Genomic DNA, 22,636 nt, shown 5'->3' on the forward strand with positions numbered 1-22,636 from the left:
CTGTCTCTCTCTGTCCCTACCCTGCTCGTACTCTCTCTCTCTCAAAAATAAATAAACATTAAAAAAAAAATAAAAACAAAAAACCAAACAAAAACAAACAAAAACAACTTGTTTAAAATAGATGGGGCAGCTCTTTCTACTTACCCCTCCTCAGACTGGCCTTTTTGTACTTTGTCAGTTCTAAGTTGCCCTTGCTTCACATTCACTTTCCCGATTCCACATGAATGGGGTTCAAATGTTAAAAAGGGACAAATAAAGGGAGAATGCTCTAGTGCTGCCACGGCTGGAATAGCCAGGCACTTGCTAAGTTGCAGAGTACTTGGCTGTATGGTAGTATATAGAAGTTGACCCCTTCTGGGTGCTAATGTGGTAGAAGTATAACAATATAATGTGCTTCTTGGCATATCTCTTTCTCTCTTTGTTCGAGTATAACTCCTTGAGAAAGCAATAGGGGCACAGGGAAGCTGCATTCATCTTTATCTCATGAATATCCTCTGGAATGCTTATTTGCTGCTTCAGGCATAAAATGAAGTAAAATCAAACTTAATGGAGGTCTGAATTAGTATTCCTGTCCAAACTTGAACTCATATTTGATTTTATGATCTGGGTAGGTTCATATAGCTACTATACTTCCTCAGGAATAATTTCAAATGCTTATAAAACTAAAGCAAGGATAACCTCAGGCCACTTATTATCCACCGGTTTTTAAAAAAAGTCAAGGGCCCCAACCATTCCATTTGTATTTGCGAGGTCAAGACACTGTGTGAATAAAACTCACAAACTCTCATTTTATTGCATGGACTTACCTGACTTCTTCCTCTTCCTGTGAGTCATCTTCATCTTGTTCTACCTCATATTCTTCCTCCTCACTTTGACCCTCTTCATCATCATCATCAACTTCATCATCCTCACCTCCCATACTGTCTTCCATCTCTTCATCACTCTCCAAGGATGGTCTCTGTCTAGAGGAGAGTCTTCTCGAACGTTGCTTTGGCCGACACTCTGGACAAAACCAATCTCCTTCAGGCACAGTCTGACAAATCACAGAAATGATCATTAATCATCTATCACTCAAAACCTCAATCACTCAATTTAATCTAAGAAGTAGAAGAAGGGAAAAATACCTTTAGCTTTGGCCGAACACAGTAGGTATGATGACCCCGATCACAGCCATCACAAAGCACCATGTTTTCAGCATCACCCTTCTTTCGGCATATCTTGCAACGAGCATTCAGTATAGATTTAGACCATATCACACTACGATCCAAGGTGGAGAGATGAAGAAAGACTTGGGATAGACTAGCAGAAGCAAGGAGAGACTCTCTCCAACGGTCCAGGACTGTTTTATAAGAACGTCCACTGTCACTGGCATCTTAAAAGAAAAGGTAAAATGATTAAAGTTTCTAGGCAAACCTTAGACATCTCCTAGAACTATTTTCTAAGTAGTTTAAACAGATTTGATTTTAAAGTTTTTCTAATACTTAACAAAAAGATGTTAATATTAAAAAGAAAACTTCATGTTAAAGAAAATATTTGCTGAGCCGTATCTTGTTTATGACATAAGGAATTATTTAAACCCGTATATCAAATGCTTGAAGATTTCAAGAGTTAAAAGAGAAAAATAACTTAGGCAATGTGTTCTCAATCTAGTCTTTGTTACCAAATCTTGACCTAATTTAGAGGACTGGCTAAATATGATTACAAGTCAGTGACTATTCATTTGAATCAAGAATATTACTTCTTCTTTTCGGATAAAAGATGGACTTCTCTCTAAGTATCAATCATATGAGGTTTCTTTTGGGGCTGATGAAAATTTTCTGAAATTAGATCATGGGGAATGGCTGCTGAATTATACACTTTTTAAAAGGATGAATTTTACATATGTGAATTATATCTTAATAAAGTTATTATTAAAAATATCAATTCTGTACAAATGCCAACTCTGTTATCTTCTATCTCTAGGAAAATACATATTTTTTATGTTTATTTATTTTTGACAGTGAGACACAACATGAGCAATGGGCAGAGAGAGAAGGAGACAGAGGATCCAAAGCGGGCTTTGCACTGACAGCTGAGAGCCTGATGCGGGGCTTGAACTCATGAACCATGAGAGCATGACCTAAGCTGAAACTGGTCACTCAACCAACTGACCCACCTAGGCGTCCCTCTAAGAAAATAATTTTTAAATGAGGTAAATAAGGGGCGCCTGGGTGGCGCAGTCGGTTAGGCGTCCGACTTCAGCCAGGTCACGATCTCGCGGTCCGTGAGTTCGAGCCCCGCGTCAGGCTCTGGGCTGATGGCTCAGAGCCTGGAGCCTGTTTCCGATTCTGTGTCTCCCTCTCTCTCTGCCCCTCCCCCGTTCATGCTCTGTCTCTCTCTGTCCCAAAAATAAATAAAACGTTGAAAAAAAAAATTAAAAAAAAAAAAAATAAATGAGGTAAATAAAAAATGCTAACACCCCATCTCCCAAAAGAACTTTCAGCACCAATATTTATATAGAAACATTTGGAACTTTCTGTCATTAATAACATCATTCCTTTATCTTCTGGACTAAAAAATTTATTAAGTGTCATTTCACTAGATGCCATTAATCTAGTCAGTCTATCATTTTACATTGGTATGTGATTTCCATCTTCAATTATTGCTGGAGCACCTGGGTGGCTCAGTCGGTTTGTGCTCAAGTCATGATTTCACGGTTTGTGAGTTCAAGCCTTGCCACAGGCTTGCTGCTGTCAGCGCAGAGCCCGCTTCAGATCTTCTGCCCTCCCTGTCCCCGCCTCTCCTGGCACATGATCTCTCTCAAAACAAAACATTAAAAAAAATAAGCTTCAATTATTGCTACCACCTTAATTTTCCTAAGATATACTTAATTATGAAGGGACTACCACATAATGTCAAAATTCTACAAGATATATAAGACTCCATACATACTTTGTTCCTATTGTACATATTTCCTACCATTATCTTAAAAAAAAAAAAAAAAAAGTTCTCCTGGGCCATAACATAATGCTTAAAAGAATGTGAGCTCTGCATGGGGCGCCTGGGTGGCTCAGTCGGTTGAGCGTCCGGCTTCGGCTCAGGTCATGATCTCACAGTTTGTGAGTTTGAGCCCCGCGTCGGGCTCTGTGCTGACAGCTCAGAGCCTGGAACTTGTTTCAGATTCTGTGTCTCCCTCTCTCTCTGCTCCTCGCCTGCTCATGGTCTCTCTCTTTCTCTCTCTCTCAAAAATAAATAAAAATTAAAAAAAATTTTTTTAAGAATGTGAGCTCTGGAGTCAGTCTGCCTTGAGATGAGTACTAGCTCCCCTATGTGAACTTGGGCAAATTACTTAACCTCTCTGTGCTTAGGTTCTTCAAGAGTAATATGTGGATACTACCCACCTCTGAGAACTGGTGGGAAGATTAAGTGGGATAATGTACATAAGAAAAATAAAATGCCTGTCATGCATAAGTAAATGCTGTTAATGTTATCATTATTTCTGAATTATACTGTTCCTCCTATGCGCAACAATTTAGAAGATGACACAAGTGTGTTCTATGGTCCCTACCTTTAGGAATTAGGAAACTTTTTATACAGCTGGGAGAGTGAAGATATACACAAGGAGCTGAAATCATAAAGGAACAGACCTGCCAAACACTAGTGAGTCTTGAGCTCTTGTTTGACTGTTAGGGTGAGAGAGACAGGACATGGAATCAAGGGCTCACCCAATGTGTTGAATCCTTTCTGAAAAGCTAGGACACCATAAGGCTATACCTTTAAATGTAAGGGTGGAAAAGGATACCATGCAGAAAGAAAGATGTAGCAAGGAAATCTGCTCATTTGGACCTTGGTGTTGGGTGGAAAGGGAAAATAAATCTACCATGAGAATATGTAACTATAAGCAATGCCTTAAAACAGTTTAAAACCTGAAAAAAACAAAATTTTTAAAGGGGGTTCAGGTTGGTAGTGACCTCAGGTGAATGGCAGAAACAAGTACAAATCTTTGCACATTCTCTCTGAAGAAATTTCCATGGATCAAGTTCTGAGGAATGAGAGTTTCGTCAAAACCCATAATGCACATGTGGAAACAAAACGTTATAAGCAAGAGCCCGCAGAATCTGACCAAGAAAGACCTGAGATATCAGAATTAGACACAGAATATAACAAAATAATTATTTTAATACGTTTTAAGAAATAAACGTTTGAAAATATAACCAAGGAGTTTGAAAATAATCAGAACCTCCAAAAATAAGAGATTAACAGCTCAATGGGAGAGGGAAAAAAATGAATGGGTCAAACGGCTCTTCAGGCAAAGCTAAAGAGAAATATTAGCCAAGTGGGAAATGCAATAATACAGTCTTTGTTTTATTTCTACCCTCTCATTTTGTGTTTTCTATTTACCTTGGTTTTTTGATGTAAGGCTTCATGAAAAGTTCTGGCCTGAGCAGAACCTCTAAGGAAGGAGGCAACAAAAATTGCTAGTTCAAAGATCTTGAAGAAATCTTTCTGGGTAAATCAGAGGACATTCTTATTGTTAAGTGTAAGAAATAAGTTTGCATAGGCCAATGTGGAAGAGTGGAAGAAAAAGACAAATTGTGAAGAAACTTTGGAATTTTGGAAGTCTGTTTGATTGTTAACTCAAAGGTTGGTGACACATTATGGGTTTTGATCAAAGATGTGCTTTAATAAAATTAAACCAGTGGTCGGTAGCTTGAGGTCCAATTTTTATCCCATCTACTTTTAAATATTCTATTTTTTCTTTTTAAAAGTTTATTCTCATTTATTTTGAGAGAGACATAGAGAGCAAATGGGGGAGGTGCAGAGAGAGAGAGATAGAGAACCCCAGCAGAGCCCAACGGGGGGCTCGAACCCACGAACTGAAGATCATGACCTGAGCCGAAATCAAGAGTTGGATGCTTAACCTACTGAGCCACCCAGGTGCCCCTTACCAACTGAGCCACCAGGTGCCCCTTAAATATTCTGAATACAAAAGGATGTCCATGTTTTTCTACTTTTATATAGTATCAATAAGAATAAAAAGTATATATAATTGATTCCATTTTTTGGTTTATTTTCTTGCTTCTTCTCCTGATTATAAAACTCTCAAGGGGAGATAGATCTTGTTTTTCTTTTATCTTCCATCATCATGCCAGCATAAGTTCCTCAAGAAATTACTAATTAACTCGACAGGAAGATGGCGGCGTAGGAGGACGCTGGGCTCACCGCGCGTCCTGCTGATCACTTAGATTCCACCTACACCTGCCTAAATAACCCAGAAAACCGCCAGAGGATTAGCAGAACGGAGTCACCGGACCCAAGTGCAGACGAGAGGCCCACGGAAGAGGGTAGGAAGGGCGGCGAGGCGGTGCGCGCTCCACGGACTGGCGGGAGGGAGCCGGGGCGGAGGGGCGGCTCGCCAGCCAAGCAGAGCCCCCGAGTCCGGCTTGCAAAAGCGGAGGGGCCTGACGGACTGTGTTCTGACAGCAAGCGCGACTTAGCGTCTGGGAGGTCATAAGTGAACAGCTCTGCTCAGAAAGCGGGAAGGCTGGAGGACAAAGGGAGGGTGAGCTGCGGAGCCCCCGGACGACAGAGCTCAGTTTGGCGGGGAACAAAGGCGCTCGCCAGCGCCATCTCCCCCCCCCCCCATCCCCCAGCCAAAATCCCAAAGGGAACCGGTTCCGGCCAGGGAAATTGCTCGCTCCGCGCGAACACCCAACTCTGTGCTTCTGGCGGAGCCAAACCTCCGGCAGCGGATCTGACTCCCTCCGGCTGCCACAGGGCCCCTCCTGAAGTGGATCACCTAAGGAGAAGCGAGCTAAGCCTGCCCCCCCTGCCGCCGTGCACCTTGCCTTCCTACCCCAGCTAATACGCCAGATCCCCAGCATCACAAGCCTGGCAGTGTGCAAGTAGCCCAGACGGGCCACACCACCCCACAGTGAATCCCGCCCCTAGGAGAGGGGAAGAGAAGGCACACACCAGTCTGACTGTGGCTCCAGCGGTGGGCTGGGGGCAGACATCAGGACGGACTGCGGCCCCGCCCACCAACTCCAGTTGTACACCACAGCACAGGGGAAGTGCCCTGCAGGCCCTCACCACACCAGGGACTATCCAAAATGACCAAGCGGAAGAATTCCCCTCAGAAGAATCTCCAGGAAATAACAACAGCTAATGAGCCGATCAAAAAGGATTTAAATAATATAACAGAAAGTGAATTTAGAATAATAGTCATAAAATTAATCGCTGGGCTGGAAAACAGTATACAGGACAGCAGAGAATCTCTTGCTGCAGATATCAAGGGACTAAGGAACAGTCACGAGGAGCTGAAAAATGCTTTAAATGAAATGCAAAACAAAATGCAAACCACCACGGCTCGGATGGAAGAGGCAGAGGAAAGAATAGATGAACTAGAAGATAAAGTTATGGAAAAAGAGGAAGCTGAGAAAAAGATAAAAAAATCCAGGAGTATGAGGGGAAAATTAGAGAACTAAGTGATACACTAAAAAGAAATAATATACACATAATTGGTATCCCAGAGGAGGAAGAGAGAGGGAAAGGTGCTGAAGGGGTACTTGAAGAAATCATAGCTGAGAACTTCCCTGAACTGGGGAAGGAAAAAGGCATTGAAATCCAAGAGGCACAGAGAACTCCCTTCAGACGTAACTTGAATCGATCTTTTGCACGACATATCATAGTGAAACTGGCAAAATACAAGGATAAAGAGAAAATTCTGAAAGCAGCAAGGGGTAAACGTGCCCTCACATATAAAGGGAGACCTATAAGACCCGTGACTGATCTCTCTTTTGAAACTTGGCAGGCCAGAAAGAATTGGCACGAGATTTTCAGTGTGCCAGACAGAAAAAATATGCAGCCGAGAATCCTTTATCCAGCAAGTCTGTCATTTAGAATAGAAGGAGAGATAAAGGTCTTCCCAAACAAACAAAAACTGAAGGAATTTGTCACCACTAAACCAGCCCTACAAGAGATCCTAAGGGGGACCCTGTGAGACAAAGTACCAGAGACATCACTACAAGCATAAAACAGACATCACAATGACTCTAAACCCATATCTTTCTATAATAACACTGAATGTAAATGGATTAAATGCGCCAACCAAAAGACATAGGGTATCAGAATGGATAAAAAAACAAGACCCATCTATTTGCTGTCTACAAGAGACTCATTTTAGACCTGAGGACACCTGTAGATTGAGAGTGAGGGGATTGAAAACTATTTATCATGCTACTGGAAGCCAAAAGAAAGCTGGAGTAGCCATACTTATATCAGACAAACTAGACTTTAAATTAAAGGCTGTAACAAGAGATGAAGAAGGACATTATATAATAGTTACAGGGTCTATCCATCAGGAAGAGCTAACAATTATAAATGTCTATGTGCCGAATACCGGAGCCCCCAAATATATAAAACAATTACTCATAAACATAAGCAACCTTATTGATAAGAATGTGGTAATTGCAGGGGACTTTAACACCCCACTTACAGAAATGGATAGATCATCTAGACACACAGTCAATAAAGAAACAAGGGCCCTGAATGAGACATTGGATCAGATGGACTTGACAGATATATTTAGAACTCTGCATCCCAAAGCAACAGAATATACTTTCTTCTCGAGTGCACATGGAACATTCTCCAAGATAGATCATATACTGGGTCACAAAACAGCCCTTCATAAGTTTACAAGAATTGAAATTATACCATGCATACTTTCAGACCACAATGCTATGAAGCTTGAAATCAACCACAGGAAAAAGTCTGGAAAACCTCCAAAAGCATGGAGGTTAAAGAACACCCTACTAACGAATGAGTGAGTCGACCAGGCAATTAGAGAAGAAATCAAAAAATATATGGAAACAAACGAAAATGAAAATACAACAATCCAAACGCTTTGGGACGCAGCGAAGGCAGTCCTGAGAGGAAAATACATTGCAATCCAGGCATATCTCAAGAAACAAGAAAAATCCCAAATACAAAATCTAACAGCACACCTAAAGGAAATAGAAGCAGAACAGCAAAGGCAGCCTAAACCCAGCAGAAGAAGAGAAATAATAAAGATCAGAGCAGAAATAAACAATATAGAATCTAAAAAAACTGTAGAGCAGATCAACGAAACCAAGAGTTGGTTTTTTGAAAAAATAAACAAAATTGACAAACCTCTAGCCAGGCTTCTCAAAAAGAAAAGGGAGATGACCCAAATAGATAAAATCATGAATGAAAATGGAATGATTACAACCAATCCCTCAGAGATACAAACAATTATCAGGGAATACTATGAAAAATTATATGCCAACAAATTGGACAACCTGGAAGAAATGGACAAATTCCTGAACACCCACACTCTTCCAAAACTCAATCAGGAGGAAATAGAAAGCTTGAACAGACCCATAACCAGTGAAGAAATTGAATCGGTTATCAAAAATCTCCCAACAAATAAGAGTCCAGGACCAGATGGCTTCCCAGGGGAGTTCTACCAGACATTTAAAGCAGAGATAATACCTATCCTTCTCAAGCTATTCCAAGAAATAGAAAGGGAAGGAAAACTTCCAGACTCATTCTATGAAGCCAGTATTACTTTGATTCCTAAACCAGACAGAGACCCAGTAAAAAAAGAGAACTACAGGCCAATATCCCTGATGAATATGGATGCAAAAATTCTCAGTAAGATACTAGCAAATCGAATTCAACAGCATATAAAAAGAATTATTCACCATGATCAAGTGGGATTCATTCCTGGGATGCAGGGCTGGTTCAACATTCGCAAATCAATCAACGTGATACATCACATTAACAAAAAAAAAGAGAAGAACCATATGATCCTGTCAATCGATGCAGAAAAGGCCTTTGACAAAATCCAGCACCCTTTCTTAATAAAAACCCTTGAGAAAGTCGGGATAGAAGGAACATACTTAAAGATCATAAAAGCCATTTATGAAAAGCCCACAGCTAACATCATCCTCAATGGGGAAAAACTGAGAGCTTTTTCCCTGAGATCAGGAACACGACAGGGATGCCCACTCTCACCGCTGTTGTTTAACATAGTGCTGGAAGTTCTAGCATCAGCAATCAGACAACAAAAGGAAATCAAAGGCATCAAAATTGGCAAAGATGAAGTCAAGCTTTCGCTTTTTGCAGATGACATGATATTATACATGGAAAATCCGATAGACTCCACCAAAAGTCTGCTAGAACTGATACATGAATTCAGCAAAGTTGCAGGATACAAAATCAATGTACAGAAATCAGTTGCATTCTTATACACTAACAATGAAGCAACAGAAAGACAAATAAAGAAAATGATCCCATTCACAATTGCACCAAGAAGCATAAAATACCTAGGAATAAATCTAACCAAAGATGTAAAGGATCTGTATGCTGAAAACTATAGAAAGCTTATGAAGGAAATTGAAGAAGATTTAAAGAAATGGAAAGACATTCCCTGCTCATGGATTGGAAAAATAAATATTGTCAAAATGTCAATACTACCCAAAGCTATCTACACATTCAATGCAATCCCAATCAAAATTGCACCAGCATTCTTCTCGAAACTAGAACAAGCAATCCTAAAATTCATATGGAACCACAAAAGGCCCCGAATAGCCAAAGGAATTTTGAAGAAGAAGACCAAAGCAGGAGGCATCACAATCCCAGACTTTAGCCTCTACTACAAAGCTGTCATCATCAAGACAGCATGGTATTGGCACAAAAACAGACACACAGACCAATGGAATAGAATAGAAACCCCAGAACTAGACCCACAAACGTATGGCCAACTCATCTTTGACAAAGCAGGAAAGAACATCCAATGGAAAAAAGACAGCCTCTTTAACAAATGGTGCTGGGAGAACTGGACAGCAACATGCAGAAGGTTGAAACTAGACCACTTTCTCACACCATTTACAAAAATAAACTCAAAATGGATAAAGGACCTAAATGTGAGACAGAAAACCATCAGAACCTTAGAGGAGAAAGCAGGAAAAGACCTCTCTGACCTCAGCCGTAGCAATCTCTTACTCGACACATCCCCAAAGGCAAGGGAACTAAAAGCAAAAGTGAATTATTGGGACCTTATGAAGATAAAAAGCTTCTGCACAGCAAAGGAAACAACCAACAAAACTAAAAGGCAACCAACGGAATGGGAAAAGATATTTGCAAATGACATATCGGACAAAGGGCTAGTATCTAAAATCTATAAAGAGCTCACCAAACTCCACACCCGAAAAACAAATAACCCAGTGAAGAAATGGGCAGAAAACATGAATAGACACTTCTCTAAAGAAGACATCCAGATGGCCAACAGGCACATGAAAAGATGTTCAGCGTCGCTCCTTATCAGGGAAATACAAATCAAAACCACACTCAGGTATCACCTCACGCCAGTCAGAGTGGCCAAAATGAACAAATCAGGAGACTATAGATGCTGGAGAGGATGTGGAGAAACGGGAACCCTCTTGCATTGTTGGTGGGAATGCAAATTGGTGCAGCCGCTCTGGAAAGCAGTGTGGAGGTTCCTCAGAAAATTAAAAATAGACCTACCCTATGACCCAGCAATAGCACTGCTAGGAATTTATCCAAGGGATACAGGAGTACTGATGCATAGGGGCACTTGTACCCCAATGTTCATAGCAGCACTCTCAACAATAGCCAAATTATGGAAAGAGCCTAAATGTCCATCAACTGATGAATGGATAAAGAAATTGTGGTATATATATACAATGGAATACTATGTGGCAATGAGAAAAAATGAAATATGGCCTTTTGTAGCAACGTGGATGGAACTGGAGAGTGTAATGCTAAGTGAAATAAGCCATACAGAGAAAGACAGATACCATATGGTTTCACTCTTATGTGGATCCTGAGAAACTTAACAGGAACCCATGGGGGAGGGGAAGGAAAAAAAAAAAAAAAGAGGTTAGGGTGGGAGAGAGCCAAAGCATAAGAGACTGTTAAAAACTGAGAACAAACTGAGGGTTGATGGGGGGTGGGAGGGAGGGGAGGGTGGGTGATGGGTATTGAGGAGGGCACCTTTTGGGATGAGCACTGGGTGTTGTATGGAAACCAATTTGTTCAATAAATTTCATATATATATATATAAAAAAAAGAAATTACTAATTAAAAGTATGTTACTAATATGAAATAATGGTAGAGTTACACTGGGAGACTTCTTATTATTAACTGCCACATACAGTAATTCATGTGACCAAGCTATGTAGGTTTCTCCAGGGGATAAAACAACACAAAAAAATTCCCACCTTCTAGTAAAAAAAAAAAAATTCTATAAATAAATACCATATGCAAAATAAATAAACATACCTTCCATTACTGTTCATCGTTTTCACAGATAAGTAAGTATACTAAAACTCACCAATGTCAACTTTTTATATACCACTTTTTAAAAAAATGTTTTTTCTTTTTGAGAGAGAGAGACAGAGACATAGTGCACAAGCAGGGGAGGTGCAGAGAGAGAGTGGGGCAGAGGATCGGAAGTGGGCTCCAGGCTGACAGCAGAGAGCTCAACTCAGGGCTCAAACTCACGAACCGTGAGATTACGACCTAAGCAGAAGTCAGATACTCAACTGATTGAGCCACCCTATATATCAGTTTTTAAGTTTCATTATCTGAGGTATGAAATGTAGAAAGGAAAATGCTAGGAAGAGGATATTGTTTTATAAGCTTATCCCCAACCCCACTCCTTTCCAAAAAAATTAAACCCACGGTTTTCCTTCAAAAGCTAAATATTCAAACCAGTACTCAGCAACATAGAAAGTAAATCCATAATTCTTTAAAAAGACAAAATTCTTTAAAGTTAAAAATTTACCATCTCTCACACTAGATTGATCTTCCTCTTTTTCTTGTCCTTTTTTTTTAATCTCCCTTTTGATCTTTATTAATTTCTGTGTTACCTAATTTCAAACTGATAAAGTTAGTTTGAGGATTTTTTTCATAGCTTACGGGTGATGACTTTATGAAGTAATGACTTTATAAGGGATGAAATTACCAATCTGAACAATTCTCACATATCTTACCTAAAATAATTCAAATATGAGTATCTTCCTCAAGTTAAAAAAGCCTAGTTTTATTACATTCATAAAGTGGAACCCCCATTTCTCTCCCACATTAAGGTATACTTGATTACCTTGATCTGATGTTTAGATTACCTTAGGGGCACCTGGGTGGCTCAGTCAGTTGGGCGTCCAACTTTGGCCCAGGTCATGATCTCGTGGTTTGTGAATTCGAGCCCTGGGTCTGGCTCTGTGCTGATAGCTCAGAGCCTGAAGCGTGCTTCGGATTCTGTGTCTCCATCTCTCTCTGCCCCTCCCCACTCATGCTCTGTCTGTCTCTCTCTCAAAAATAAATAAACATTAAAAAAAAACCCCAGATTATCTAGGGGTGCCTGGGTGGCTCAGTCAGTTAATCGTCTGACTTCACCTCGGGTCATGATCTCACAGTTTGTGAGTTTGAGTCCCATAGTGAGCTCTGTGTGGGCAGCTCGGAGCCTGGAGCCTGCTTCAAATTCTGTGTCTCCCTCTCTCTGTGCCCCTCCCCCACTCACACTCTCTCTCAAAAATAAATAAACATTAAAAAAAAAAAAAGATTATCTTAAAAACCCAGAGACAGCTCTATCTCTTGTTGTCCCATTCAAAACAGACCCTCCAAAAGCTTAAATATAATATAAAAAGCTACAGACACCAATTATTCTATTAATTTTTTTAATGTTTATTTACTTTTGAGAGAAAGAGACAGACCGTGAGGGGGAGAGGGACCGAGAGAGAGGGAGACACAGAATTGGAAGCAGGCTCCAGGCTCTAAGCTGTCAGCACAGAGCCCGATGCGGAGCTTGAACTCACAAACCGTGAGATCATGACCTGAGCTGAAGTCAGACACTCAACCGACTGAGCCACCCAGGTGCCCCTCTATTAATTTTTTATGTGGCAGCAATGGTAGATGATAATATCCATATTATAAATGAATAACATCTAACTTTGATCAATATTTACCACTAAAGTAAGTTAAACTTTTGTTTCACCTATTTTTTAAGACTTCAAATTGAAATTGCTCCTTTTTATCTGTTAGGATGAAATGAATGTTCCAACACTGCTATATACAAACCAGCATAAAGAACACTATAGCTCTCAGCTCTCATATAACCTACTAGATATTAGTTGCAACATTCTCCAGTGTTAACTTTTCCCCTTTGTCTAAGTTTTTAAAAAGATGTACTGATGAAAATATGGACACACTAAGCAATTTGATTTTTTTTCCCTTGAATTTATAAACAACTTTAATTGATGGCAATTTCAGAAATGGAAAAAGCTGAATTGCATCTTATCTCTTTTGGAATCATGGGATTAATGAGTAGTAGTGATATATTTCTAAGAGCTACATAGTTTACAAATAACCGTCAATTGAAATTTTAATTGAAGTAATTGTAGATTCACATGTGCTTGTAAGAAATCTCTTGTACATGTAATTCAATTTAGACACAGAAAATATTAAGAAATATTGAAGACTGGGAAGTAAGAGTGACATAGCAAATACAAACTAATATTTTTGTGAGCTTTGATCACATGTATTTATTTCTACAACTGCTACTTTCCAATCTGAAAAGTGGTTATTAAGCTCATGGTGGAATTATCAATTTATAAAAAATATGAATAGGCTTATTAGAACAATGAGATACTGGCCATAAACTCTTCAATTTTAAAACAGACATTTAAAAAATATATTCACATTCTGATAGCACCATATATTTATGAAAATTTTGTTCTTAATATTCAACAATATTCATGTAATTTAAAAAGGATTTGGGCATCTGGGTGGCTCAGTCGGTTAAGCATCCAACTTTGGCTTAGGTCATCATCTTACAGTTTGCGTGTTCGAGCCCTGCATTCGGCTCTGTGCTGAGAGCTTGGAGCCTGGAGCCTGGAGCCTGGAGCCTGCTTCTGTTTCTGTATTTCCCTCTCCCTCTGCTCCTCCCCTACTCATGCTCTGTCTCTGTCTCTCAAAAATAGTATTAAAAATTTTTTTAAATGATTTTAGTCTATTCAAGTTGCTTTTTCAATATGAGACCAAAAAGATATGGCTTTAAAAACTGTTTCTTCTCGCACCCCACTACTGAGATACAAACTATCTTGAATATGATGAGCTATAAATTAATTTAACACTAACCATAGGGAAGTAGAGGCAGTTACGACATGAAAATTGATTTGGAACTTGAAACACACATTTTCCCAAAGACATAGTGATTATATTCCTAGTCCCTAAAAGCATATTAATTTAATAAACTGCTAAAACATGATCCAGATAGTATTATTTCTATCATCCTAGCCATAAATTATAGAGAATTTCCTCATTTGTATTTAACACTTGGTATTTCTGATTTAGTGCTTCTTATACAGTGCTCAGGTTAGTGACCCACACTGTTAAACCATACCCCCCAGTGGTGGAGATTTAAGTAGCTTCTTTGGGATTCTGTTCTAAATAACAAGAGAAATACTTATCTACAACTTTTGATCATTCAGGATCTGGCTAGTCACAGGTTTTGGTAATCTTTCTTTTGATGAAACTTACACACAAAAGAAAGGATTAACAGATACACTTAAAGAGACAGTCATTAAAGATCAGTATCTACAATAAAAAGTACTTTAGCATTATTTAAAAAAATCTCAGGCTTTTAAGTGAAAATATAATCTCAAGCTTTTCCAATTAGCCAATTTTATTGTGTCAGCCCATAAATTTCTATTAAGAGGCAATTTCAAAATCATTTAAAATATAAATAATACTTTGAAGTAAAAATTGATACTTACCAAGTGGAGCTTTGAGAAAACGCCGCTCAATGCCCTGCTCTATCTGAAAAAGTGCCATTGCCAGATAATGAACCACATTGCTTACTGACTGTGGTGTGCTTGCATTAGTTGAGACAGTACTTGGAGTTTCTGTTTTTATGCCCAAAAGTCTACAATGAAAACATGGAAGAGTTTATGGTACTTAAAAACACTGTTAGGTAAGACTTGAGTCTAACTCCTTCAAATGCTTACTCACACCTGTGTAAGAAATAGTTTCCCCAATCTCAAAGGAGATCACATAAGCTAGCAGGAAAGGGAGATAAATACATGAATCAAGCAAGAGCTTAACTAAATACCAATTCCTTTACGGTCAGAAGGGCAAATATCTGGAGGAGGAAAGGTGGATGAGACACGGGTTAGGGGAAAGGATTTAGGGAGATGACCCAGTGGTGGGCCTTAAGGATAAGCAGACCAGGCAGCTTCCCTCTATTTCTCTTGCTTCAACTTTTACTGGGTGGGACACTTACAGCTGCCTCCTGAATAGTTTCTTAGCCATCAATCTTATTCCCTTTGCAATAAATCTCCATGCCGCAGCTAAAATGATCATTTACACGTACAAACCTATTCGCTCAAAGCCTTTAGTACTATATCTTCCCTCCCAGTACATCTTCCCCACCTTTAGGTCTCAGGTTCTTGGTCACTTCCTCTGGCACTTCCTGTGCTGTCTTCCTTGATCTACAAAGACAAGTAGCCCTCCTATGTACTACATTTGCACTGGGTATCTGCTTCTATCAGAACTCTTATCCTGTTTCATAGCTGCTAGCTTAGTGTCTCTTTTCCATTTCCTTCTAAATAAACTCCTTAAGGAGAGTTATCCAAAAAGAACTCTGAAAAAGTAAAAGCATCTATCTACAGATCTACAGATATAGATTCTGTTTAATAATTCAAATAATATTTAAGCCCAACACAATTTACTAAGATATCCTATAGAAAAATGGACAATATAAAATTACTTTCTGAAATTAATAAAACCCTAGGCTCAAAGACTTTTTATTTTAAATTTGAGCAATTATCATTATCCTAACAAGCTGCCTTTTGTCTGCACTAGCACAAAGTGGAGTAAAAGAGAGTTTGTGGTTGAGGAAAATTATTTCAGTGGTTACAAGTATTAAAAGTCCCCATGGTAAGATTTTAAAACAATTTTTTGAAGAAAAAAACATTTACTAAAAAGAACCATATAGAGTGGCAAGAAAAAGTGAGTTACTTTAGAAAAATCATTTTTGTACCTGTCTTTTACTATGACCTTTGCTTGCTCATCAATTTCCATCTCTTCTATACCTTCATTCACAGTTTTAATGATCCCATTTTCCTTGTTTTCCTCACTTAACAGCTCATATCGTCCACTCTCTAATGCCGATCTCCAGATATGTCGATCTGTAACCTGTAACAAAACCCAGGTTTACCAACATGGGAAAATGGCATATGTTGTTCCTAAGAAGTATGAGGTTCAATGTACATATGAAAAATTCATGAATATTCTAGAAAAGATTGTAAATCAAAAAGGGATCTAAAAATAACGTTACTAAGTGGCCAAAATGGAATTCATATCATTTATAGATGGAAGCTTTAGTACCTCACTTTTTATATAGGGAAATCATAAACAATTCTGAGATTGGTCACCTGATAGTAGCAAAAAAGTGACAGATGATAGCAAAGGAATGAACAGAACACACATATCAAGCATGAATTACTTACAGATTTTAAAAAGGTAACAAAGAAACCAATAAACAAACCAGACTCAGCAGAGCAGGCAGGAGCTAGTCAAGGAAGAAGAAAATATCCTTACACATTTTAACATCTCAGATGAAAATACCGCAAAACAGTTATTTTAAACATACTAAAAATTACTATTAAAAAGGTCAATTATGTTCATTAAATTCTGTTTACGAAAGCAGATAGCCATATAGTACATTTAAGAAAGATTTCTATTCATATATTAGTATTTTGATAGAGGGGAACTAGCTTAGTTTTCATAAAAACTATTATCACTCCCATGTATTTATTCAAAACACACATGCCTTGCCTGTATCAAATAAGTTAACAAAAATGACGAAAACTTTGGTAATTAGGCAAACTAAAAATGGGACCAGGTACTAACCTTGATTGCTCCTAATGTTCCTTGGTAGATTCTGTCTTCAATATCCAAAAGAAAATCTCTCAGCCTCAATTCAAGCTGTCTTTCCGCAGACATCTGAGATGAATCATATGCAGTGGAAGATCTTCCCCGACTATAGGTAGGTTTGCTATCAGTTTGAGGTTTGTCTGAAATAGTTACCAATACCTTTATTATGATTTTCTTATTAAAAACACAATTTTCCCAATGTGACAGTTATGATCATGAGATAATGGACTTATAAAAACACTTAGTAAATTCTAAAGTACAAAAAGGGGGGGGGCAGAAATGTTTGCACATCAGATATCTGATGAGGAACTTGTGTCTAAAATGTATGAAGAACTCTTACAACTCAATAAAAAGACAACCTAGGGGCACCTGGGTGGCTAAGTCGGTTAAGTGGCCGACTTCGGCTCAGGTCACGATCTCGCGGTCCGTGAGTTCGAGCCCCGCGTCGGGCTCTGTGCTGACAGCTCAGAGCCTGGAGCCTGTTTCAGATTCTGTGTCTCCCTCTCTCTGACCCTCCCCTGTTCATGCTCTGTTTCTCCCTGTCTCAAAAATAAATAAAAACGTTAAAAAAAAAATTAAAAAAAAAGACAACCTAATAAAAAGAATGGGCAATAGGGATTTGAATAGACTTTTCTTTAAGGAAGATATACAAATGGTCAATTAAGACCATGAAAAGATGCTCAACATTACTGGTCATGAAGTACTACTTCATACCTCTAAAATGGTTAGAATCTAAAAGTCAGATAGTAATAAGAGTTGACATGAACATGGAAAAAATTTAACCCTCATACACTGTTGGTAGAAATATATAATGGTGCAGCTGCTTTGGAAAACAGTATGGCAGTTCCTCAAATGATTAAACAGAATTACCATATGACCCAATAATTGCACTCTTAGATATACACTCAAGAGAAATAAAAACATATCGACACAAAAACTTGTACACAAACATTTACAGCAGCATTATTCATAACAGCCAAAATGTGGAAAAAACAGAAACATCCATCAACTAACAGTTAAGTAAAATGTGGTGTTTACCTACATAATGAAACATCATTTGGTTATGAGAAGGTATGAAGTACTGACACATGCCACTACTTGGATGCACCTTGAAAACATTGTGCTAAGTGAAAGAAGCCAGTTACAAAAAACCATATATAGTATATGATACCATTCATATAAGATGTTCAGACAGGGACATTTCCAGAGAAGGAAAACAAATATGGGGTTTCTTTTCGAAGTGATAAAAATGTTCTAAAATTGACTGTGTGATGGTTGCACATCTGTGAATATTAATGAAAACCACTGACTGTACACTTGACATGAGTGAACTGCATAGCATATGAACTAATCTCAATAAAGCTGTTAAAGAATTGTGATCTGAAGTTTTTAATTCTGAAGAGAACTAAAGTAGACATGACAGTATGCCCCTAAATTTAAGAGTTCTTTACCTAGAGAAACTCAGTAATATGAAAACGCCAAAAACGCCTTATTACCTTCTTTTACCTGTTATCAATGAACCAGCCATCGTATGTTGCTACCCTATCTGCCCTTGCAGCCAATCTCCAAAGGTGTGATCACTAATGGAAACTGTCCCTGGGACCCTCAACCAAAACCCCTAGTGAATGAACTATCATGTCTATTGTCTAAAACTAATGGCAACCTTAGTGCCTTGGGTATTCAGAGTCTACTGATCAGGGAATGGGACTGGGAAGAATATGAATCTTCCTATACGGCCATTCCTCATAATCTAAACGGAACCCAGTGAAATCTTGTCTAACTGGAAAACATTCTCTAACTTGCCAACTTTCATGGTCCAAATGAAAGAGAAGACAGAAGATGTTTTAAATATAGCTCTAATAGCTTGACAGATGTTTAATCCTGAACCAGAGATTATGGGGAGAGAAAAAGAAATAGTTTTCAATGAAAACTTACCTGAAAAATGAAATTTCTCTTCAGAAAAATGGGCTAGCTGTGCACATATTCTGCTTTTCTCTTGCAACAAAGTTTCTTTTAAGGCACTTTCTCTATGTCCTCTAGAATTTAGAGCTTCAATAAGCTGGTCTAGCTGTTCACAAGAACTGTAAAAGCACCACCGATTCGGCTTATGCACTGGTTTTGGCAGCTGCACAGAATCATCACATGGACCTTGGTCAATGTTGGAGGTAGATTCAGACATCAAAGACTCTCCAGTTTTAGTGGATACCTGAGGATCCTGAGACTGTACATTATTCTGAAATGATGAAGGTCTAGGCAACAGCATGTCTTCAGTGAGACCAGAATAATCCTCTTCAATAAATAATCCAGGAATAGAAGGGAAAATCCAATATCGCCTATACATGCGGTCTCGGCCCAAGGGAAAGATATTGGTACACGCTATGGCACTTTGGATTTTTTCCAAGAGCTCTTTCTCTTTTCGTTCATGTTCCTGTTTTAAAGCTGCTTCTTCATCAGCAGTAAGAGGCTCTCTCGTTATACAGTTGACTTCTTCCTGTCTTGTAAATTCTTTAAACCCATTTTGTCCCCTTTTCCCTATAATTGAAACATTTGATCATCATCACATTTTAAATTTTCATCAGAAAAATATACAAAGCCATCCCAAGTTACTATGTATTATGGACCAAACCGAATGCCCAACAAATTCATAGGTTGAAGTCCTAAACCCCAATGTAACTATATTTGGAGACAGGGCCCTTAAGGAGGTAACTGAGGTTAAATGAGTCCAGAGAGCGGGACCCTAATTCAGGACTGGGGTACTTATAAGAGGAGAAAAGAAAGAAACCAGAGTGCTCACTCACTTCACTTCTGGGCACAGAAGACAAGTCATGTGAGGACACAATGACAAGGTGCAATAGCAAGCTGAGAGAGGCCTCACCTGCTTATACCTTGATCTTGGACTTCCAGCCTCCATAACTGTGAGAAAATTAATTTCTGTTGTTTAAGCCACCCAGTCTGCGATATTTTATTATGGCGCACGAACAGACTAATACTCTATGCTGATAAGAAACTGGACTTACTTACAAGAGTCACACAAAAAAACTGTAATCTCACACTGGAGAGTGAGGCAGACTCTGTTATGCTGCAACATAGTTCTTTCTTTAAGGCAGGAGTTAGTAAACTAGTTTTATAAAGGTCTAGCTAGTAAATATTTTTAGGTTTTGTGGGCCATATGGTTTCTGCTCACAGCTGCTCAACTGTGCCATTGTAGCATGAAAGCAGCCACAGACAATATGTAAATGAACAAGAATGACTGTGTTCAATTAAAACTATGGTCACTGAAATCTGAATTTCATTTAATTTTCATATCACAAAATATCATTCTTCCTTCCCCAACTACTTAAAAATATAAAAAACCATTTTTAGCTTATGGATTATATAAAAACGGGCAAGGCAGATTTGGCCAATGGGCTGTAGTTTACAAACCAATGATTTTAGGTAACAGAACCCCTAATGCTTAGTTGGGTACCTAGCAATTCAAACGAAGGACATTTTCCAGCAAGAAATGTTTCTCGGGGGCGCCTGGGTGGCGCAGTCGGTTAAGCGTCCGACTTCAGCCAGGTCACGATCTCGCGGTCCGTGAGTTCGAGCCCCGCGTCAGGCTCTGGGCTGATGGCTCAGAGCCTGGAGCCTGTTTCCGATTCTGTGTCTCCCTCTCTCTCTGCCCCTCCCCCGTTCATGCTCTGTCCCTCTCTGTCCCAAACATAAAATAAACGTTGAAAAAAAAAATTAAAAAAAAGAAATGTTTCTCCAGGGGGCATGGCTACATGAGAAACTTCTGGCCAAAGAGATGGGAGCAGAAGCATTAAATGTAACCTCTGGGTTGTACCTCTCTGCATTTCCCATCTTTCAACTAGCCAGAATGGAGACATGGGGATAAATCATTTTTGAACATGAGAATGGCAGCAAACCCTATGGATGGCAGTACCAACAAGACAGGAAGAGACTGGATTCCTGGTGACCTGCCAGGCCTTTTATGGTGTGTTGAAGAATTAAACTTCTCTTCTTTCAGTCACTGTCAGATTGCTTAGATGGGTGGGGAGTTACTTCTATTTCTTTGCTTGAAAGTGTTTGTATATAAGATTATAATTATCTGCTTCTTTGGGGCACCTGGGTGGCTCAGCTGGTTGAGCGTCTGATTCTTGATTTTGGCTCAGGTCATGATCTCATGGTTCATGAGATTGGGCCCTGTGTTGGGCTATGCACTGACCGCGTGAGGAGACTGCCTGCAATTCTCTCTCTGACCCTCCCCTGCTTGCTCTCAAAATAAATAAAGATTAAAAAAAATTATCTGCTTCTTTAAAATTTTGCAAAATTCACCTATAAAGTTGTCTAGGACTGACATTTTCTTTGTAGGAAGACTTTTAATACTGATTCAAGACCTAAAGGTTTAGGACCAGTCACCTTTTAAATTTTCTCATGCATTTTTATAATGTGTGTTTTTCTAGGATTTTGCTTTATTTTTGCCTCCATTTTCCTTTTATTTTATTTATTTATTTAAAAAAAACTTTTTTTCAACGTTTTTTATTTATTTTTGGAACAGAGAGAGACAGAGCATGAACGGGGGAGGGGCAGAGAGAGAGGGAGACACAGAATCGGAAACAGGCTCCAGGCTCCAAGCCATCAGCCCAGAGCCCGACGCGGGGCTCGAACTCACGGACCGCGAGATCGTGACCTGGCTGAAGTCGGACGCTTAACCGACTGCGCCACCCAGGCACCCCTCCATTTTCCTTTTAAAAAAAAATTTTTTTTTTGAAGGAGAGAGAGACAGAGCATGCACAGGGGTGGGGCAAAGAGAGAGCGAGACACAGAATCTGAAGCAGGCTCCAGGCTCTGAGCTGTCAGCACAGAGTCCGATGCTGGGCTCGAACTCACAAACTGTGAGATTATGACCTGAGCCAAAGACGGACGCTTAACCGACTGAGCCACCCAGACACCCCTAAACATTTTTTAAAAAAATTTTTTTTTCAACGTTTTTATTTATTTTTGGGACAGAGAGAGACAGAGCATGAACGGGGAAGGGGCAGAGAGAGAGGGAGACACAGAATTGGAAACAGGCTCCAGGCTCTGAGCCATCAGCCCAGAGCCTGACGTGGGGCTCGAACCCACGGACCGTGAGATCGTGACCTGGCTGAAGTCGGACGCTTAACCGACTGCGCCACCCAGGCGCCCCTCCTAAACATTTTTTTTAAAGCTTTATTTATTTTATTTTTGTGAGAGTCAGAGATGACACGAGTTGGGGAGGGGCAGAGAGAGAGGGAGACAGAGAATCTCAAGCAGGTTCCGCATGAATGCGGGGCTTGAACTCACGAACTGTGAGATCATGACCTGAGCCAAAACAAAGAGTCAGATGCTTAACCAACTGAGCAACACAGGTGCCCCCTTTTTGCCTCCATTTTCAAAGTTATTTCCATAAAACTGTATATGCTGTTTCCTTACCTTTAAATTTCTACTCTTATCTGTAGTTATGTTTACCTTTTCAGTCCTAACCTTATTGTGACTTTCCCCCCAAATCAATTTCAACAAAGGTTTGTCTAGTTTGTATCTTTTTCAAACAACTAATTTTTGGCTTTGCTGTTCTCCTGTATTACAGTTTACTTTTTATTAATTTCTATTTGTATCCATTGTTTCCTTTTCTCTGGAAGGATTATTCTATCTTCTACCGCTAACTTCTTAA

General features: G+C 39.3%; 1 protein-coding gene across 5 annotated transcripts in view; it reads right to left on the reverse strand.

Annotated features, from left to right (window-relative positions):
• The window catches only part of BAZ1A (bromodomain adjacent to zinc finger domain 1A), a 101,705-nt gene that overhangs the window by 7,508 nt on the left and 71,561 nt on the right, over positions 1–22,636 (reverse strand). For all 5 annotated transcript variants that reach the window (XM_047075596.1, XM_047075594.1, XM_047075595.1 and 2 more), the window contains 6 exons: positions 18,898–19,494; positions 16,939–17,102; positions 16,067–16,221; positions 14,802–14,950; positions 1,125–1,372; positions 807–1,033 (listed from right to left, as the gene is read on the reverse strand). In XM_047075596.1, coding sequence (XP_046931552.1) covers positions 807–1,033; positions 1,125–1,372; positions 14,802–14,950; positions 16,067–16,221; positions 16,939–17,102; positions 18,898–19,494 — 1,540 coding nt within the window. The remainder of the gene's footprint in view (positions 1–806; positions 1,034–1,124; positions 1,373–14,801; positions 14,951–16,066; positions 16,222–16,938; positions 17,103–18,897; positions 19,495–22,636) is intronic.

The sequence above is a fragment of the Lynx rufus genome, unplaced genomic scaffold, assembly GCF_022079265.1.
Source record: "Lynx rufus isolate CCGP_SWC_20201006 ecotype Redwood Valley unplaced genomic scaffold, mLynRuf1.p SCAF_13, whole genome shotgun sequence".
In the NCBI taxonomy this organism is placed as follows: Eukaryota; Metazoa; Chordata; class Mammalia; order Carnivora; family Felidae; genus Lynx; species Lynx rufus.